General features: G+C 37.8%; 2 protein-coding genes across 2 annotated transcripts in view; one reads left to right on the forward strand and one right to left on the reverse strand.

The window, feature by feature from the left end:
* LOC137580830 (AF4/FMR2 family member lilli) overlaps positions 1-22,180 on the reverse strand; it is a 65,649-nt gene extending 43,469 nt beyond the window's left edge. Inside the window, exons 1-3 of the mRNA XM_068294960.1 lie at positions 21,772-22,180; positions 21,435-21,697; positions 20,161-21,351 (exon numbers count right to left, since the gene is read on the reverse strand). Of these exons, the coding sequence (XP_068151061.1) occupies positions 20,161-21,351; positions 21,435-21,697; positions 21,772-22,180 (1,863 nt within the window). The remainder of the gene's footprint in view (positions 1-20,160; positions 21,352-21,434; positions 21,698-21,771) is intronic.
* Positions 16,172-17,759, forward strand: LOC137580680 (uncharacterized). The gene is made up of 2 exons (XM_068294795.1): positions 16,172-16,263; positions 16,321-17,759. Exons 1-2 carry the CDS (start codon positions 16,207-16,209, stop codon positions 17,668-17,670), a joined length of 1,407 nt encoding a protein of 468 aa, XP_068150896.1. The 5' UTR covers positions 16,172-16,206; the 3' UTR covers positions 17,671-17,759.
* Positions 22,181-22,680: the final 500 nt, after the last annotated feature.

Here is a 22,680-nt window from a genome sequence, read left to right on the forward strand (position 1 = left end):
GTATTCAACAGTTTCAGAGTAAAAGTCTTAAGTGTGTTCTAGTTTAATACATCGATACTCAAACTGGGTCATGATGACGAAAAACTCATTCATTTGAATATATTCAACAGACTATCGATTGGTAAAATCGTTACCTTTATCGATAACTTATATATTTTGTGCAGTGGAATCGTTAGACTTTTTCCATAGTACTTCGTAGCTAGGCATCCATTGGCATAAGACAGACGAGGCTGGGTTCCAACATTCTTTCTTCTTGCCTTTTTGCTGGACGATACATAAAGTTCTGGGATAACGCCCTAAGCTAGCCTCCACTGGTTTTATCGGACCGACACACAGGGCGACCCTATACTCCACCTTGGCTTTTGGCCAACATTCTCAAAGCGACCCTATGACCATCACTTCCCCCTATTTCTCTCATTCCACATCTCGTGTATCTCTCTCGTTCGTTGCAAGCTTTTCTCTGGTTCCTTTTTCCTTTTTTTTTGCTTTCAGTATTGCATTAATTTTTACCATTTGCCTTTTGTGCAGTGGGTATTTTTTGGTGTTTTTTTTCCTGTTCTCCTCGAATATTTTTCTAAAATTTTCGAGACGGGGTTAACGGTTGGTGGTGCCTAAGGTTGACTCCACTCTCCCTTACAGTGCGATGCAATATTTGACCAGTGCTTTGTTTTCAACCTACTCCCAAATAACCCTAGGCCATTAAATTGTCCCAAACGTGGGATACATAACTACAAATACGCTAAGCTCAAGAGGGAGAGCTCGTTAGAGAGAGAGAGAGAGAAAGAGAGGGAGAGAGTAGGAGTGGGTGTGGGAGTGGATGAGAAAGATATATACATATGGGATAACTATGTTAGTTACCCCTTAGGTTATAAGCGCCCTCAAACCCCTTTTGCTGGCAGACATCAAAACTCATTTCGTGTAACGCGCATTATGCTTTCCACGGCATTTCGCGTCCAACGAACTGACAGTTGATGGATTGAGTAGGACTCAGCCACCTCCATGATTGGGGCTTGGCCAAAGTTGTATTTGGATACACACACACACACACATTCGCACACCTTCTATTTTCTGTATATATGTGCACGCCTAAAGGAGAAGGTGACGAGGAGACTCTCTACTCGCTTTAAAGAGCTGGGCTCTTCACTCGCTTTGGGGTTTCTCACACGTAAATTCCCATTTATATTTTTTTTTACCGCGCCCCAAAGTAAAACCCGGTGCCGGAGCTAAGCCACAATTTGATATGTCCATTGTGTCTTATCAGGCGACATGGTTACCACACAGCGAAGGGTCTAAGCACAGGGCCCAACCCCTCTGGGTTCCTCCCATCCCATTTCACATCCCAACGAATCCTTTGCTTTCCCACCTCCTCCTGCCTCACATAGCCTTGCGGCCTTGCCCGAAAATAAAACGATGAAAACGGCGTTCTCGTCAGTCAGCGGACCCAACCCAGCGCACACAAACACACACACTCACACCAAAAGAGAAAGAGCGACGTCTGTACCCCAAACTCCCATTTCCTGGCCAACAAATGCCAAGAAAAAGTTTTTTTTTTTTTTTTTTTTTTGTATAACGAGAACAGAGGAGGGTTCTCATCATCATTGTCGTTCCTCGTCGTCGTCATCGTCGTTGAATTTGAAACGTTGTTGCCCGCTTTTGTGGCACAACACGGGGTGGGGTAGTGGATTGGAGTTCGTGGTGGTGGTAGTGACTGAGCAACCGATGGTCCTCCTTGTCCTACAACCCTGCTGATGCCTGCCCATGGCTCCCCTTGGCCTGACTTGCCAGGCCAAAGCACATTTGAAGAGGGTCGTCGCTCACATGAGTTTTGGTAAAGAAATGGGAAACTAAAATGAAAGAAATCCAAACTAGTGAAGAAGCGAAGGGTAGAGACTTCAGACTGGTACAACATGTGTCCCCTCCCCCACACTCGCCGGCCAAAAACTCCATCTACTTCTGCTTGGGTGGGTCCTGATGCCGCTATTGCTTCTCCTTGTCTGCTCGTTTGTTCTTCGATTTAATGAAGGATATCGCACAATCCCTTACAATTTCTTTGCCTACTTTCCCTTTTTTTTGTTCGTTCTTTCTCTGCTTTTCATACATTTTATCCAGGAAAAAAATGATACTTTTATGCCTAACCAGCTTCTTACTTTGCCCAGTTTTTATTTCGATTTTGGGTTTTACTCTTCTTTGTGTTCGAGGGCTGCTGCTTTGCATAAGAAACATTTGGCAGATGGGTTTAGGTGTTCTTCCTCCCCCAACACCTTCCACCCCCTCCAGCTATATAAAGAAGTGAAAATGTATGGATGGTTATGAGTGATGGCATAAACGGAATACAGCTTTAGGCCAAGGCGAATTGAGGTGGAAATGAATGGATACAATACAATATAATGCATTCAACCCACAACAAAGAAGCAAAATAGAAATAATTTGTTCTTTAAATGGAAGTCACTTTCGTTAAATTAGTTAATTTTTGATTTCAATATGCCAAGGAAGAGAACAGACAGCCCAAAATATCCACACATATCTTCATATTTATCCAAAAGAAGTCAAGTAGAGCAAATAATTAATCACTAAACCTATTTTCTGTCAAAAATTATTAACAAAAGACTCAAGATCAAATCTTAGATGAGTAATTGATTTTGATTGAAAAACTTAAGGCGATATAATTTCAGCTTTGCAATTCAATACATTCTTTGGTCCAATTTTGCGAAATGCCATGTTAAAGGAAGGCCAATTCCAGGAGTGGGCAAGCCAATGTGTATGTGCCCTTCTTGATGTTCTCAAAAAGTAATTAGATTCGAGGTTATTACATAAGCGCAAACGAGCGTCCAAAATTGGTAACACACTCTCATACACACTCCTTCATTTCGAAAGTCTTCCCCTTGAGTCGCTTGGACATTTTTATTTTATTTTTGGGGCACGAAAATGTGAAACAAAGTAGGAAAAGAGCGACAGGGGCACCATAAGGAATGGTGACGTTCTCGCCGCCGTCGTTGTCACCGTCGTCGTCGTTGTCGTTGTCGTCGCAGGCAACAAATTAAATGTTGAAAATAATACAAAGATGTTGTCCTCCATCCTCGTAGCCATCCAGTGCTAACGACACTGCGAGCTCAGTTTACGCTTAGCATGGAGGAGGATTACGAATGTAGGATGAGCAGAGCGTGAGTGAGGGGTTGGAGTTGATTGGTGTTGGGGAATGGAGTACGCCTCCTTCTGTGCCTTCTCGGTCCATGTCATGGCAACCAGGCGGCATAAAATCTTCCGACCGCCAATGTTACTCAACAAGACGGTGCGCGGCTATGATGGGTAATGGGAGGGAAACTGGAGCCGGGGGTTGGTGCTGGTTTCATGATGAGCACGAAATGGGTGGGTCTCGGTTCAGATATTCCCTGCTTTTGGGGTGTTCCTAATCAAAAATAAATTTCGCTTTCGGGCAGAAAACAGACGTATTTTTATTTTCCTTTTTTCACCCATTTTTCTTTTTTTTTTTTTTTTTTGCTTGGGTTTCAAAATGTGTCTGATTTGCATTTGGACAGAGAAAAGGGTTTTCGGCATTGGACCGTGGGGGGTGACAAAGTGATTAAAAACTGAGGCAAAGGGTTGGCGGCCAAGATGCAGGTGAAAGCCTCAAGCCAGAGAAGGGGTACTCGAGGATGGGATAAAGAAAGCAGAGAGAGACACAGAGAAAGGGTGAGAGATGAATTGTTTAGGCTAGGGAAGGAATCATCCTATATTAAGCAAGTCCATAAGGGTTGCTTTTGATGCTTATTTTAATTTCAGTTAATTGTATTCTCAAGCCAAAACAGTCGTGTGTTTGAGGAAAATAATCTTGAAAAAACGATGAAAATTTCCAGATTTTAAGGGTGGCCCACTAGAGCAAATAGTTCTGAGACGGCTAAAAAGGGTTGAGAAGATTTCAAAAACAAGTTTATAAGTACACATGTGTAGGTATATATACATATCTATAATGCCAAGTCATTTGGAAACGCAAAGATGAAGAAGTTTGAGATAAGATACCATTTAAAGGGATGCAATCACAGTTGGTCATGGGCATGTGACTTGAAAAAGCCTAAGTGATATCTTTATATTCCAAAACAAATGATAAAAATTAGCAAAAGATTGGCAAGTTTCTCGACTCAGTTCAAATACAAATACTAGAATTTGTTGAAGTAATTTAATCAAAATTTAAATGGCAGAATTTCTCTCGTTGTAAATCTGCCACCCTCTTATCTTAATGTTTGGTTGGGAATGTTCGCCTCAAGTGCTGTATTTTCCATTAATCATGTATCGAATGAGGAAAATTTTTATTTATTGTCCTTTTTTTGTGAAATTCTTCCTTATTGTAACTGTCATTAAACACATAATGATTGTATGTAGCTTAAAGGAATAACACCAAATTTGCGAAAGGACCTCAACAAACAAAGTTTATTAATAGGTATGAAGTTAAGTTTGCTTCTAAATCTGAAACTGAAAATCGACACTATATTCATATCATATATATTGAGTTACAAAAAGACAGTTTAGAATATATTTGATGGTCAAAGAGAGTAATATTTAAACACTAGACAATTCTTGATAACTCTCAATCGTTTCGGACCCGGCTTAAAGTCTAATGTCTAATGTTATCCACTTGTTTGTCGAGGCCAATCACGGCTTTTAGGAATCCGCATGCACAAAAGACAAACGAATGTGTGTAAATCATGAAAATTTGTTGTGGAAAGTGCGATCAAGATAATAACTAAAATGATCACAATCGTATCAATTCCAATTAGCACTCCAAATGGAAACGTTTTGCACGTCATTAATTACAATATGTCCAACTCATTGTAATACTTTGTAAAGATAAAGATAAATCTTTCATAGATTTTCGCATTATCATTTTGGGGCTTCTCTTTTTCTTTCTCTCTTGTTTTATACTTTTTGGATACAAAAATCTCATGTTGCGGTCAATATTTAAAGTTAATTGAAAATCAAGTTAATGCGTTTAATTCAATATGGAGAATACTCAACCCATGTGTTGTGTACACACACACATACACACTGAAATGCAATAAAAACATTCAAAGAATAAAAACGCGGGGCATCGATGGCTTGGTGTAGGTGGCAGTAGATAGAGGTGTGTGGGAGGGTAGTTGGTTGGGGGGAGGAGGCGTAGACAAACATAAAGCACACATAATTACACACCGACAGAGAGAAAGTTGTGTTGTATGCGTGTGTGTGTGTTGTGAATGGGTATGAGTATAGGCCCATGTGCATATTTATATGTGGAAAATTATATACAAACACAAACATTCACACACCCATACACACAAATAAGAGGGAGAGAGATATATACACATACATATGGAACACATATAGAAAATCATAATGACGACGATGCATCATCGCAGAACAAAGGCGACACGCACAGAACCAGAACCAGAAACCCACAAACCATACCCAAACCCCAAAAACCTCTAACCCCAACACATAATAGAAGCCCTTCTACTCCCCTTTTTAGTCAATGGGTGTGCCTCCCGTATGAATGCAGGTGTGTGTGTGTGTGTGTTTGTGCGTGTGTGTGCTATAATGAAACAGGTGTGGGTTACACACTATTTTGGGGTTGTCTCAATCACACACACGCACACTCACGCAGAATCGATGGTGCGATGGAGCGGGTGCAAAAGGACCCTTTGGCCATCTCGAACACCTTCTACAAGCAGTTTTCCTTCCAAATTTATCCTATTATCATTAAGATTTCCCACCCACCATCCATCCACTTTGCCACCTTCAATGGGTGGCGGGAGGTGGAAACACTTTAATATGCATCGAAAGAGATGGCAAATAGTTGCAGAGAGAAAAATTACTCAGCCTCTCAGTTTCAGTTGCAGTTTATAATTATTATACACGTCTTGAGGCCTAAAAGTATGCAATGTTATCGATTTGTAGGCCTGCCTGCCAGCCTGCCCACACTCTCTCTAGCTCTCTCTCCTTTTTCTCTGCCAACTTTTGCTGCTGCTGCTGACGACATCTCACTCTAACGCATAACAAAAAGGCTTAAGGGGCAAATTTTCATTTTTCTTAAGATAAATTTTGATTAAAATTTTCGACCAACATAAAATACATGCCAACACACACACGCACACATAAACGCTTGTTAGTGTGTGTGTGTGTGTGTGTAAATGGAACCTAGCAAATGTCTTAAGAAATTGCATTTTCTTGTTGCAACAAGAACTAAGCAGCAGCAAAGTGATTTGGAGTTGGAGTTTTTGAATTCTGATTTCGTATGGGATTAGGATGCATGGAGGCATCTTTCGTACACATAAATGAGCAATTTACTTGGCTATTTGATAGGTGGCTTGGACATTTGTTTTGGACTTTTGTGTGCAATTTTAAGATTAATTTTGCATTTGCTTATGCAATATTTTTTGCTGTACATGAAAATATACATTTATATATAAACTAAATACATAGGTTATTAGAAATATACATACATACATATATAAATACATAGGTATGCAATTTTAATAAAGCTTTATTGCAGATTAAAATATATACCAAAAATGAATGCATATAAAGCAAGCAAAACGTAACTTGGATTAGAGTTGACCATCTCAATTCCCTAAGCAATGAGCAGAAGAAATGCTTAAATATTTCAAATCGCTGTTTGTTACAGTTCTCCAGATGGAGTTATAAATGAAACTTTTGGACTAAAAAGGATACTTAAGTAGAATCATCTATAATTCAGAATTCTTTTTTATTTTTAGGTATTAGAAGTTTTTTACTTGACGATAATTCTAAGTGTCTGTGGTCGATCTTTTAGGAGATGGGAAAATGGAATAGACCTTAAAGTTGTTCATGTGAATTGAAAAAAAAAAATTGTTCTTTGTTCTTTTTGGTAAGTTGTGAAAATTATTTCCCTCTCTTTGATTTCGATATATAGTCAACTGAAATTGTCATATTATGATTTGTCCTATATACATATCCGTAATTTTTCCCATGTCATTTAGTTTTTTATTATTTCCTTGTTTTCCATGACACAAATTGCTCGTTTCATATGAACCTTCTCATATCAATTAAGTTTGATTTGAGAAACCTTTTGTAAAGGATAAAAATGGTAACAAATTTTTGTGTCCACTCAGCACCGCCTTTCGCACACACACACACGCACACACACATAGGCACATAATAACTTACTCTCTTTCCCACTGCATATTCACCTTCAATTATAATGCTTGGCCAAGTTGCATTTTGGCACCCAAGTGTAGAAACCGCAAACTCTGTTGCATTTTCTTCGTAACAATGGCTGTCTCGCTCGCTCTCATTGGCCGGCACTCTTTCTACTAATAAGAAATTTTCAAATTAAATGTCTCTCGCTCTAACCAATTTGCATAAGGCTGCTTTCTGACTCTTTCTCAGAGACACACACACACGCACACACAATATTATATAGAGAGAAAATGCAAAAATGTGCATTAGGCAAAGTCCAAGAAAGCAAACCCAAAAAGTTACCAAGGATGGGGCAAAGAATTGGGTTTTGGAGACAGAACGGAAGCTGTTGCAGCTGCATTTGTGGTTTGGCAGTGTGTGTGTGTGTGTGTGTGTGTTTGTATGAGGGCATTTATCTATCTGTGTGAGTGTGTGTCTGTGTGGTCAGCTTCTTAAAATACATACAAACAAACAAGAGTCCAAAAATTCTTATGAGTAAAAGTAGAAAATTTTCTCTTTATTTCTTTCTCACTCACTCACTCAGATTGTAGTTGTATGTATTATATATAAATGCGTTTGTATGTGTGTATGTTTGTATGTGCATGTGGTCAACTGATGTATGAGAAAACTCTTTGGTCAGTTTTCTTGGAAGAAAATCTAATCAACACACACTCAAACATATCCCACACCCACCCACCCACTTACACACACCCACACACAAACACATATACAGAATCACACACACATAGACGGAGACGAAGACGAAATTGAAGGCTTGAGTTGAGACCATGCTACGTATACGCAATGTAGTACGTCGTTTGTGCATAATTCCTTGAGGAGAAATGGGCTCTGGCCAAGGGAGAGGTAATGTCAGGAGTCTGGGTAATTTCTCCCCCGAGCCTCAAACACACACACACGGACACACAGATGTACAAATGCTTTTAATTTACCCACACATAAGCAACACATGGAAATTTTGAAGAAAATTCCAGCTGAGAGTTTTTGGGAGAAAAGCTTTTTTGGGGTTTGAGCAAATCTTGGCCGACAGAAAGAGTAAGCAAGAGAGAATTACACATACATACAGGCAAAAACATTTGCCTTGTCTTATCTTTTTCCTTGCACCCAGCCGCTTACCCCATCAACCCACAAACTCAAAGACTATACACTCCACTCTAAGATCAAGGAATGGGTTGTGCTGAGAGAGGGGAGTTTTTTGGGCCGTTTACGCATGCATAATCAATGCATTCTAACTGGTATGGAAAGACCAGAACAGACAAGAGTAAAGGTTTTTGATAAGAGTGAGTTGCAGCTTCTGTTAATATTGTTGTTGTTGTTGTTGTTGTTGTCGTTGTGTGGAGCAAATTAGTTGCAAAATATAATTCAGATTTCCTTTTTGCTCCATATGAACAAGTACCTAGATATTTGCCATAAATGGAACGAGTTGCCTCCTCCACCCTCTCATTCGATGAAGATATTTTTGTCTTTTCAAATTAAAATCTAAAAACAAAATCGATTGGCAAATGTGCGAAGCTAGACAAAATATGTTGATGGCAAGAAATAGATTTCATTTATATTCGAATTGGATGATATTTTAAAAGGTGCAAATAAGTATACAATACACAAGAACTACTCAATTTGTAGGTAGTTTCAAAAGGATTCTTCCACAAAAATTGGTCTCATATTGTAAATAAATGTAAAAAATCTTGAAATAATTGTAATGTCATTTTCCACAAAAAAAAAAAAAAACACACTTCAATTCCATGTGTCTCTGATATTTTGTTCTGAGTGCTTGGGAAAAAATGAAAAGTCTATTTAAATTTTTTAAAATTATATTTGTTTGTTTTTTTTGTTTTGTTTGACTAAATATATGCCAACATAGTTAGAATTTTGATTCTAGTGTTCCTTTTAATTATGGTTTGCCTTGGATTGTTCTCAGGATATATAATTGACATTGCAATTCTCTAAGCAAGGGTTAGCTGAAGTCTAACCTATGTTTATTTTATGTGGGTACATAATATTGATTACATTGCAGTTTATATCCTTCTTAAGTCCTTCTACACTCATCGAATGCACGGATTGTATCATCGATCTTCTATATAATCTTCATAGACTCTTAAGTATTTAGTTATTTGGTTTCTTTTGTCTCCTTAGAGAATTTTAAACTAGGTGTCTGTTTTTTGGGCAGAATCCTCTAAAAAAAAGTATTGCTTAACTCAAGTTGACCCTGCTCTAGTAACAATCATTTGTCTGTGTAATTGATATACCTTTTAGAAGGTTTTTTAGCCTTTGGCTTGTGTGTTTTTTCATTGCCAACATTGGCATTTTTCACAAATTTTAGCTTTAATAGTTTATGAAAATGCTTTCCTAGCTATTTGTATAACTTTTATTCCTTTTACTTCCCTTCTTGCTTTTAATGTGTTTTTACGACTAATTAATCTGTGGAATCAGCCAAATAAAAGTTTTTTGTATGTCGTTTTGGTAATCATCAATGGAAAATTAAATTTCGTTAATATGTATGATTTATTTATTGTTCTTACTGATTTAATTCGTTGAAAATTTTCGTTTTACTTTTCGAATGAAATTCGCCGGAAAGTCATAAATTTCTTTGGGAAAACTTTCGCTTGTCGCGTTGTTTTGTTATTGTTGCTTGTTTTTTTGCGTTTTTGAGGGAATTGTGCGGGGGGTTAAATAAAAATCAAACAAAAAATCTGGACATACACCATATAATGTTATTCAAAGCCAGGACAATGTATGCGAGTGTATATGTAAGTGGTTGTATGTGAGCATCGTAGTCCTTGTCGTCATCGTCCTCGACGTCGTCGTGAGTCGCGTTGCTCGTTACTGGCTGACTCGTGTTTGTTTATTTGCATTTCCGCTTGAGTTGCAGAACTCTCTCATTCTCTGCCACTTCCGCTCTCTCTCACGGTGTGTGTGTGCGTGTGTGTGTGTGTAAGGATTCAACAGGTTGTTGCGTCTGCCGCTTGCTGCTCCACTTGTCGTTGTTATTATTGTTGCTGTTGTTGTTGCTGTTTTCATTATTTTTTTTGCTCGTTTTCTAGTTTGTCTTTTGGCTTGTTGTTTTTTATTTGTTGCTTGCCAAACACTTTTGCCTTCGCATTTCTTTCCCTGTATAAGTGTCTGCCAGCGTGCCTGTCTGTGTGTGTGTGTATATTGTACTTGTGTGCGTGAGTATGCATCATCCTGGTTATGTTTATCATCTTCTCTCGTTTTTATTTTTGAGCGTCTCGTCCTGGCTCTCGGTGTTCATTTTGTTTGCTTATTTATTTGTTCTCTCCGTCTTTCTTCCCTCTCCTCTTCCCTTTTTGGTTTTTTTGTTTTTGGTTTTTGTTTTACACGGCTCAACTTTTTTCAACTTGCTTCTTTTTAGCTGATTTTTTTTCGGTGGCAACAAAAAATAATAAAAAATACATTTTTCGTCAAGGACGTTAATTGTTTTGCTTCTATTTTTTCTCGTGAGTGTATATGTATGTATGTATTCGTGCGTGTGAGTGTGTGTGTGATTGTGAGTCAGCGTGTGTGCGTGTGAGGGAGACAGAGTCCTTTGACTGTTGTGTTTTTTTTTCTTTATTTGTTGTTTTGCTTGTTGTTTTTTGCGGTTGTTGCGTGTCCTTGCTTTTTGCATTCTTCTTTCAATTCTTTTTGCAACTTCTTTTCTCCTCCACTCCTTCTTAAGTGGCATTTAATTTATCCATTTTTCGTTTTACCAAAGGAATTCATTATTTGATTTTACCTTCCCCCTATCTATTTTTATCTCCATCTTCTCCCCCTCTTCTCATTCTTTTTTTCGAGTTTTTATTGTGCTGTTTATTTGTCATCATCATCATCGATATCGTTGTTTTGTTTATTTTCATTGCTTTGTCTCAATTCAACGGCCTTTCAATTACTCGCAATGAAATTCATTTTTAGTCTCTTATTTTTCCTTTCCCATTTTCATTCTTTGAGTTAATTGAAGTCAAATTGTTTGTTAGAATATGAACGTATACCCCAATTCTAATGAATTCGAATTCAAAATGGGGACAGAGAAAGAAAAAACTATTCAAAAAGCAGAACTACTTGATTCTTGCAATTCCAATACGAGAGTCCTATAATCGGGACACAAACGAGCTTGTGAAGTGGAAAAACAACAACAAATGGAACTCTATATAATTCTTATGGTTCAAAGTACAAACTTCTAAATTGCATAATAAAAATATCCTAATTTGCTTTAATAAAGTTTCAAAAATAACATGAAATTAATTATGTTGTAAGTAAGTTTTCCTATGGAACATGCAGAAATTGGATCTTGAACCCCACAATACAATATTCAAATAGATATATGATGGTATATGGTATATATTTACTTGTGGACATTGCTTATTTCCCTAGAACTTCCTGTTAGAGTAGAAGAAAAGTTTCTTTACTAGAACATTTAAAATTTAATAAAGAATTTGAAGTCAAATCGTTCGTTCAGAGAATCAAAAAGATTTCCTATTCTTATTTTTTAGATATTGTTTCATAGATATTATGTCTCAGATCATTTCAAAATATATTTAATTTTCATTATAAGATTTTAAGAAAAAACCTTTAAAAATATAATTTTAGTTAATGATCTGCTTTAAGTTAATTTTTTTTAATGAATAATTGATTATTTATTAAATTTTTTTCAAAATCGACAGAACAAAAAATTTAAATACCAAAATCTCGCAAGTAATTAAAACGAAGTGCCGAAAAGTAAGTAATTGCCACCTTGTTTTAGTAACTCTTTCTTTTGTCAAGCTCATCAGCAATCAGAAAGAAAAAAAAAAACACGTGGGGTAAAAGAGAAGATAAAAAGAATGGCAAACCAAATTGACAAATTAAAAGCAAGTGAAAAGTTTAAGAAAAAGAAGAAGAGATCTAAAACGAACAAAAAAAAAAAAAAAAAAGAAGGAAACAAACAGCACAACCCAGTGGACAATTAAGCAAAAAGGACTACCAGAAAAATAGAGAGCGACGTTCTTGACAATTACAAGAGGATAAAGGGAGGACCAACATTGTCCAAGTGGCGATGGGCAGATGTAACCCGCTTGCATCGACAAGTTCAGTCCAGTTTTGGTCTTTGGTCGGCGTAATTATGATTATGGGTACGTACCCAGCCGCCGTTCATCCACCTAACCAAATCCCACTTTAATTGTGTTTTTTTTTTCCTTTGCTGATTTCTTTTAGTTCTCTGTTCTCCCTTCTTTTTATATTTTGTTTGAGCAATGGACGGAAATTCATTAGAGGACGCTCCTGCTGCCGCTTCTGGGCCACGTCAAAGCGTCTCCAAGACGATGTCTTTTTTCCTCTTCTTTCCTTGAGCAGAAATTGCAATTTTTCCTCTTCTATGGGTTTTTGGGGGATGTGGAGCACAATTGTCTCCTTTTCAAGGGGGGTGTGGCACAAAAAAAAGGGCTTCGCATCCTGGCTTGGCAAAAAAAAAAAGGAAGAAGAAATAAGGACCGCTGCTAGCCAGGCAGGCGAGCAAACATAAAAATGCGTTCCTTTTTTTTTGCCCTTAGAAGTCCCTTTTACTAGAAAGGCAACAGAGGCGGGTTGGATTGAGATCGTGTTCTGGGTGTGGGGGTTGGACAGGCACCTAAAACAGAAAGTAATCAACCCACACACACAGATATAACCGCCCAACCCACTCATACACACATACACACACAGAGAGAGATAGACAGGACCTGCTTCGCTCCACTCATTTGCACAAAACACACCCACAACTTGGTCCGAGAAACTTTTTTCCTTTCTGCTGCCTTTGCTTTCGCTTCTGTTACTTCTGCTTCTACTTCTACATCTTCTATGCCTTTGCATTTGGTAAACGAAGGCTGTGGAGGTGGCGGGGGCGTGGCATTGTTCTTGTGCCGCCATGAAAATTAATGAAGAAGTGCCCGACTCGTGTACCCCAACTCCTTCAAGAAGTCCCCAGTCTGACGTGCCTTTGCTTCACTTCTCCGGAGTTGGAGAAAAAAACAAGTTTGAGGGATGTGGGAATGGTGTAGGGAGACTGGTAGTGCTGGTAAGCGGACAAAGTTGGTGGTTGGGTCTGTTGATGGGCAGGCGGGTTTTGGGATCCGTTCTGTTCTTAGCGCTCTGGCAACCTTCTTGGGCTCTGCGTGTCCACTGTGGGTTGGCAGTGGAAATTTCTTTCGTTTTTTTCCTTCCTGCTTAGGGGTAGGAAGTCGGACAGTCTAACAAATATTTCAGCAAGGGATTAACATAAATTTAAGAATTTAAAGAGGAAAAATTTTGCTAATTTTCATTAAAAGTAAAAGTTTCTACAGACGATCACTATGATGTTTATCCTTAGAAAGTAGATCCACTCATGAAACCAAATAACCTATTCGATATTGTAAAAGAAGAAAAAGTCAATTCATTCTTCTGCATAAACCGAAAAAATTCTATAATTTTCAACGAAAAGAAACATTTTAATGGTAGAGTTGCTTTGCTAGTTAAAAGTTATATGACAAGATCTTGGTCTCAATATCAGTTTACTTTTTTTCAGAGTTAGAAAATTGTTAATGGTTAAAAGTTAATCCAAAATCCTTATAAAGTCAATAAAAGTTAACGTTTCAAAAAACTTTTTCAACATCTTCGTTTCGTTTTCCTCATTCTTATCTTTCAAGTTTCAATATTGAATGCAGTCAATTTCTTTTACTTCGCATGTTCCAACGCTGAAATCTGAACTGATAGGCTTCAGATAGACAGACAGAGAGACAATGGAATACGACACACAAAAATGGATCGAAAAAAGAAAAAGGAAAAACGTTTTGGACAAACAAAGCGAACCATTGGTTAGACCAAACAGGACATTCCCATCCGAAAAGTTTATATGGGTAGGGGCAACTGTGGGACACACACATGCTCAAGTGCTGAGGGTGGAGTGGGCAGTCAGTTTGACCTGTTCACATTTTAGAGGTGTGCATGTGTTTTTTGTTTTTTTGTTTTTGTTATATTTTTTTGTTGTTCTCTCTTTTTGTGTTTTTGACTGGAAGGTCTCTCCATGTCCCGCTGCTATATGGCGGTGGTGGCAGTGGTGGCGCCAGACGAGACGCGACACGACAGGAGCTGGACATGGATTGGATGACGACGACGCCTTTGCTTTTAGCTTGATTGCCAAGCCTAGTTAACTGTAAAGTTTTATAACTTTTACCCACCTTGCCCATCTAAAGCGTTAAAATCGCTAGGTTTATTGCACGCGCCATCGCAGGACCGGCACCTCAGACCTGGCCCATCCCCTACCATATCCCAATCATACTGGAATTCCACATAACCAGTCCAAGACCCGGAGAACCAAACCTTTGCTTTGCCTTCGACGACCCTTTTAAAAAGTCGTCAATACTTGGCTTGGCTCGGTTGGCACCCCTCACTCAGTCCTTGTCCAATGGCAGGAGGAAACGTGCAATGGCCTCTGACTTTGGCTTGTTCAGCGCGCTGGGCGGAGGGCAAAAAAAAGGGACCTGGCACCCAGGACTGTATCCGGACCCAGGCGTCTATCAAATTCCAATTTCGGTCCCTTTTCCCTCCACCACATCTCTCTAACTCTGTTGCTCTCTTACTCTATCCTTTTATTCTCCCTCCTTTTGGTGGCATTCAAAGTTTATGTCGTCTTTTTAGCGTAAATCCTGTATGGCCCGTGCCATGTGGTTCTCTTGCATTTTTGTCCTCTTTTTTTTTTTTTTTTTGAGTGGGGGTTGAGACCGCTTGGGGACCTTCGCTGGACCATGACCCAGCAATCCTTTTCCTTTATCCCTGTACAGGGACACTGCTTCTTCAATATCCGTATTTGTCGTTTTTCGGTTAACAAAACCTGCAAACTTCTTGTTATTTATTTTTATTTCTCCCGCCCTATCATAACTAAGTTGTTACGTATTGTGCCTTGAAATAGTTGAAAATATTTAAAAGTTATTCAATTCCAATTGAAATTCTCATAAACTTATTTGAATTACTTTAATCAAGAGGCAGAAGAAAGTGAGTGTTAATTAATGCAAATCAAAGTGTCAACCAATGCAGAGGTTAAGTCGTCGAATGGGTTGAAGTAATAATTCGACTATCATTCCTTTTCTACGAATGCGTAAAATGCCATTAGGCTGATCGGAAGGACTTAATCAAGTTGCTAAACCTTCTGCTTCTGATAAAATTCAAATGGTAAGAATTCTTTCTTTTCTAGAATTGAACATCAAGAGATTTGGTTATAAGCTGAATTTGTTTGCTTGGATTTTTATTATCAATTAGTTGAACAAAACGCAAAAATTTGTTGATTATATAAATCTGTGACTCAGATACTTTTTTACCCCTCTAATCTAATAATGATTATGGCATATTGCCATTAACACCACAGCAAAAAGCACATTCAAATTAAGTCAAGGTAAAGTTCATTGAAAATAATGTTTATGCTATTTAATATTTCTTGGAATATTTTGGAAAACAAACATAAACAAATATTAACTTAGAGTGTCCCTAAAAAAAGTTAAGTACTTAGATTCAATCGGCTGTTGATGGCTTTAAAAAAAGGTGAACTAACTTCTTTACGTTTAAGGGTTATTGAACCTCAATCAACCCTCATCTGTGTAAAACAAATTCCAATAGTAATGCATTCACCTGAGATAAATACTGTATTTCACTTTTCCCCATTTATTTAACTACTTCAGATGCCAAAAATGACTTAAAAAGTAAGGTATAGAATTGCTCTACCATAATTTTTTTTTATTTTTAAAAGTTTAGAAATCATTAATATATAGAGAATAGAATAATGGACACTCTAATGTAAGCACAACATTTGTATTTTGTTTATATTTTCCAGCTAATTTTGTTAATCAATCGTTTCTCCCTGCATTATGGAATATATAAAGGTATACTTATATATTCAGACACATACAACTGATAAGAATGTAGTAGATGCTTTTAGAATTTGCAACCTGAATTGTTGTCGTCGGAGAGTTGAATATAAATAAAATCAGTTCAATTTAAACATTCAAAGTGTCCAGACATAAAATGAAAAACGCAAATCTTCTAGTGAGCTGTATTTGCTTGCTAATCTTCCGTTTGGAGGTAGGTCAGGAGCTGGGCAAACAAAAGTCACTCTTAATGTCTATATATTATTTCTAGATTACATTAGCATATAGTGCATCTCCTAGTACGAACTATGATGGTCCCAGTGAGACGCTTATCAAACAAGCCAAAGAACTTGGAATTCAGGCGAACGTTTTGACGGAATTATGGAATTCCAAGCAACCGGTGATTGTGACCGAGCCGGATGGTTCGGGTCAACTAAAAAAAACCACATACGCTTTGACTTCCGATAATTCTGGTATTACTAAAACCGATTCTACGGAGATTTTACCAACCCATGTGAAGCAAAGTACTCTACAAAGTTCTCAACAGAGTCCTCAACAGGATTGGGAGTATTTACCACCTACACAAGCACGAAGGGTCATATCGCAAACATATCAGCCATCTTTTGGTAGCAATTTCGGTGGTAACTTTGGAGCAAAGTGGCCAGATTTTGGATCTGGATTACCTTCACTGTCTCACAACTGGCCCAGCTTTGGTTTTCCAGCCGGTATGGTGCCTGAAACGTCAACTAAAACTGAAGTCGATGATCAGGGGCGCACTGTGACGACCACGACAAAGATCTTTCGCAGTAATGGCAATCCCAATCAGGCCCAACCAAATTTCTTTAACCAACCATGGCCCAATTGGCAGCCTCCTCAGGCCCCGGCTAGACCAGCGTTGGGAACAAATGTGGACCAGGCTGGCGTAGAAACGACAACGATTGCTGAAGTAGCTCCAACCTATGTGCCCCTGCACACAGTGGTGTCAACTAATCCAGGTGTGAAAACAACCACACCATTTCCTTCTCTAGATGAATTTATACGCAGTCGAACCACACCTCAAACCTTATTTAATACCGATGTGGATGATTTGCCTACTGTAGACGATCAGGGAGTTCCGGTATTCAAAAATGTGCCCTCAACACAAACACACACTCGAGTGACCACATACACTTCGAACTTCAATGGGGATTCCGCCACAAAAATTGCAAACCTCGATCCCTCGGCTCGGGATATGCTGGCACGTGCTGGCATCACGGAGGAGGATATTCAAAATGCACCTCCAAGTGGCATTATTGAGAAAACACGTACCGAACCCGATGGTCGTGTTGTAACCACAAGAGTACGAGTTAGCAGTTCACCAACACCATCATCTGAACCATTACCACCCTTTCCTACAGTGAAACCCTATCAAACATCAATTTCGATTCCCACCCAAACTAATTCAGATTCATCAATTGAGAACTATCTATCACAAGTGAATCTAAGTCCAGAAGACATTCTTGCTCAGAATGGAGAAGTGGTCAAGACAATTGTGGACAAGAATGGACGCGTCCTAAGTGCCCGTTTCGTGTTGAGTACTGTCAAGGGTTCAGAGAATCAACAGGAATTGCCCACCAAGTAAAGTCGTTTACATTGGGAATTTGCCAATTCTAAATAATGTGTAAAAAAAAAAAAAAATACAATACTAATCAAAAAAAAAAAACGAGTAAATAAATGTCTTATCAGTTTAGGTTAAACCTTGCGAATAAAAAAAACGACTCTTTCGCTGAGCACTGAGGAAATTGATAACAGCACATGGCAGAAAACGAAGGGGGACACGGTTTGCCGCTCAATTCTTTACAACATGGTGAGTTCTCTACTATATGAATATGTCTATAGAATGCCGTAGAAATTTGAATTTGAAGCAGTGACGTCATTTCAGAAATAAATTATTTAGAAAAAAACAAGTCAATCGACATTTCTTGTTTTCGAAACCCGAATCAAACAAAGATTCAAATGTCAAGCAGAATGTTTCATTATTATTGTTGTATTCATAATGCATCGAAATGACAGGAATGCCGATTGAGTCGATAATTGCAAATCGTTGTAAGTCCTTGAACATAAGAAAACGTATCTTGGCACAAATACAATTCGTATTTTAGATCAGTTTTAAAGAAGAAATAAGCTTATTAGCATGTAAGCTTATCATCTGTATTATCAATTATTGGTTAAAAGCCCGGTTCTTTCACTATCTAAGATTCAGAACGCAGAACTTACAGAAAGTTTTACATTAAAAGTGATTTTATATTTTAGACTAGACAGAATATAAATTCCTCCTTGGCTTACCTTTCACACATTTTCCAGTGTAAAGACATATCTTAATCGCTAGGACTTACCTTTTTTTTTTTTTTGATTTTGAAATTTCAAACATATTAGTTAATAAACGGAACTACAAAAAGCTTTTAATAGAAATTTTTTTAACTACATAAGCGCTTATGATTTTTTGTTGGTTTCTTTTGCATGAATAACTATTCAAATACTAAATTATTTTTTATTTTATGCATAATTTTATATGAATTAAAAGCATTTAAACAAGGTTTTTGTTTTATTTTTCTGGCGTTTAACTAATTTATTACAAAAAAATGCAGTTTTTCTCATTTTTGCTTTCGCTAATAACTGAGCTGGAAAAAGAAACGAAGAGAGAGAGAAAAAAACATAATTGCATAATAAAATCAACAGAACAAAACAAAAAATATTAATAATAATAATAATAACTCGGTAACAAAAAAATAAAATAACAATTATAATAATAGTAATAAAAATGCAATAAGCATGTTAACAAAATAATTAAAGCATAAACATAAATTGCAGCCAGCCAAAAACTAAATCAAGCATAATGAGATCAAAAATTATGAAAAACTAAACTAAAAAATGGAAATTAAAAATTTGAAAATAGAATCAAAAAAAAAAAAAAAAAAAGAAAGAAGATATCTTAAATTCAATTTAAATTTGACAAAAATTAACTATTGCAGAAATTTTGCACATTTTTTCTGTGTTGATGGCCGAAAATGTTTGCAGTTGTTGTTCTTGTTGAATGTGGCTTGTTGTTGTAAGTTGTTCTTGTTGGTTGTCTCTCAATTACATTGCGTTAGATGCATTAGATTTATAAGCCAAGCATGTCATAGAAAAGAGAAACTAAATTAGTATAAAAAAGTTGCTGTTTATCATGTGAAAAGCAGTTATTCTTATTATTTTATTTCTTAACAAATATTGCAAAATACAAAATATCGAAATGAAAAAGCATTTTTTATGGCAAAGCCTGGAGGCGTGCACTTCGGTTAATACCCTTGCTAAGAGATATCATTCATTTCTCGCAGATAGATACTAAATCAAAAAATATTAGAGACGTTAAGTATCAATGGAATATTATTGACAGGAACACTTTACTTAATAAACGTATTTAATTTCGTATTATAGCTTGTCGAAAATATGGAATATAGTTAACCAAACAGAAATCATCAGAAAACATAACTAATAGCAGCATATAATTTATGCTCCAATGAAACTTTCTTGCAAGGGTATAAAATCATCGGCTTGGCCGAAGACAGCAAATATATAATAATCCTTACAAAAGGGCATATAATTTTCACAAAAAAAAAAAAAAAGAAGATATTTCAAACATAAAAGAAAATTTGCATTGTTCGTGCAAACGACAAAACAAAAATGGATTTTTTGTTTATCAAAAAAATATGTTTTTTCCGATGTAAGTTATTAATAAAATTGAAATGGGTAAATTGTGTGTACGTCGATAGCATGAACAAATTAATCATATAACATCAAATGGATTCAATTGATTTCCATATGAAATATCTATAAATAATTCTTATTTTGTTGTAATAATAAATGCATAATAAATGTAAAAGCTAAACATTTTTTTTTTTTTATAAAAGTGAAATAAATATATTGAATAATAAATAGGTAAACACTGGGATTTATGTAAATATCTCCAGGAGTTTAGAAAAATGCGATAGGGAAAGAGTTTTAGTTGATCCCCAAAAGTATGCCACAATAGTTGCGTATTGCCCTAAGCTGATCTTAGTGTCTAAAGTGAATACTTGAAATCTTTACTTACCAAATTATCAAACCGCAAGGCATCTTCATCGCTCAGGCCCATGCTTCTAGTCAATTGGAGATAGGTCGATGTAATGGGTTTCAAACGTTCCAAGTCCAGAGGTGGCAGTGGCGTCTCAACCGGCGGCATGCCTCTCAACTGTGGTATACGCAACTCTGGCAATGGCTTCGGTGGACTCGGTAGCTCCAATTTGAGTGGCACCGGTGTCGAAGTTGATGCTGGCTGACATTTGCTGGAGCTGGAAAATAAAGGTTTACTCAGATTAATGGGTGTTTGATGCAATGAAGAAGTTTGCTTAATAGGCTGTGAAGGGGCTACAGTGGGCGTGGCTGGCAATGTTACCAGGGGTGAGCGTGCCCGTGTCAAGCTATCCGGTGAAGATTTTAAAGTGATCATTGGCCCTTGAGAAGGCTCTGGCGATGAAATAGGGGCTAAGACTTTGCTGGTTGTTGCTAAGGGGGTTGATGGTGTCTTTGTGTGTGTTTGTGTATTAGAAGTGGCTGTCTGTATTGAGGTGGTTGATGTGGCGGTGCTAAGAGCTGTGGTGGTAGTTGGATAGGTAAGACTCTGTAGCAGGCTACTGCCATAAAGAGGCGGTCCTAAAACCGGTTGACTGAGCATCGATGAGCCGCCACCATAGAAACGTCTCATGAAATCATAATATCTTAGAAGATTATCGCGTGACTTGAGCATTTCAATATCAAAACATGGCGCTGGGCTGGCAGTAGCTGCCTCTTTTTGCTCTGTCTGACTTGGATTAGGAGGACTTAAGGGGCGCTGCAATTGGGGCTTGACTCGAATTTTGGGCACGCTCACTGGCGTGGTTATGGCATCAGCCACACGAGTGGGACTTGGTGGTGCTGTGGATGCCTCTGGCAAAGCCACAGGCTTCACATCCAACTGTGGGGCACTAGTTGCTGCCAATGGCATGGAGCCCTTTAGATCGGCACTAGAGTGACGACGCCGTTTGGCCGTCGGACCCGTCTCTAGTGAGCTTTCCGTGTGCGATGAATAATTTAAATAGTTCTCCACTTCTGAAGAACTTTCATTGCCCGCAAAATCGGCATCTTTGCAGGCACCCAAAGCCCCCGATGAGGGTGAAGAGGGTCTGAGATTCTTTTTGCATTCTGGACAAATGGTAAGAAAACGGGTGACTGCTTCACGTGGCAGAAATGCATAGGTTTCGGTTATCTGGAATGAAAAATGTTTCAGATTTAATTAAAATTAAATTTTTAAATTATTTCACTGTCTGCCTGCGTATACACTACACTCACAATGCGATAAGTGCGTTTCTGACCCGCATGCATGCCACTGCGTCCACCTAATTCCATATGAACATTGTAAATAATGTCAAAGAACTCCTCGACACAGGCCACCTTGCGGTAGTTGCGTCTCCCGAATTCCTTGCTGGCCGATGCTGCAAACAAATCAACGGCCCCAGGATTATCAGAAAGAATCGCTGTGTTGGGCAATGGCTGCAAGCGTCGGCGACTGCCAGGAGTCTCCTCAAAACCATCGGGACGTTTGGTGGTAAATCCTAAATAATTAAAAAACACAACAAAGTTAGCAAATCTTTTCTTAACTATTGAAAACCTAAACCTAATCACTCACCCTTTGTCTTCACCCAGAAACGAAATTTTGAGCTATCTGGACGACTGTGCTCCTTGCCCTCCAAGGCCTTCAGAATACGCGCCTTCTTGCGCAAAGTTATCGTCTTGGTCTTTGCCTGATCCCCATAGGTTTTTAATGCCCATGGCTGGAAAAGCTCGTAGATAATCTCACGCTCAGTGGCCAACTTACTGATCAGAGAGCATGGACCCTGTACGGGCTGTTCCAACTCATCGACATCGGCATCGTAGGCTGTCTCTGCCTCCATCTCTTCAATTACAGTCACCGGCGAGCTCTCCACATGCTCCTCAATGGCATAAAGTTTGCGCTTGCCACTGCCACCAGATGACTGTAATTGAACTGACTCTGATTGGTCAGATCGAGACCTACTATTACCATTCGAATGTTCCATGATATTAATAAATCAAAATCAAATTGAGAATTTTCACAAAAGGATTAAAGACAATCAACTCAAAGTCCAAGCGATAACAGAGCGCATGTGGAAGGCATAAAATATAGATATATAAATTTTGTAAATGTGGCTTTGAATTTAATGTTTGAAGGTTTTTCGTTTGGTGGGATTTCTAGAAGAATGCTCTGAAAGTAAAACAAATATTCAAGTAAGCTAAATGCAAAAACAATATCTTATATGTATATGGGCTTGTTTTACGGTAACTTGACGTAAAATATTATGTATATACGCGTACAAAACATCGTGTTGAGAAACGTGCGAAAAAGTTTTTTTTGATTTTTTTCAAAGTACCAAAATTTTGTAAAATTAATAGTGAAAATGTGAGTGTAATGCATTAAAATATTTTATTTGCAGTATATTTTGTGATCCTATAAGGATTCATGTGATTATGTAGTGTCTATAAAAAATATGCATATAAACTTTAAACTATGAAGAGGCCC

This window comes from Drosophila tropicalis, unplaced genomic scaffold (genome assembly GCF_018151085.1).
Source record: "Drosophila tropicalis isolate 14030-0801.00 unplaced genomic scaffold, ASM1815108v1 contig_845, whole genome shotgun sequence".
Taxonomy (NCBI): domain Eukaryota; kingdom Metazoa; phylum Arthropoda; class Insecta; order Diptera; family Drosophilidae; genus Drosophila; species Drosophila tropicalis.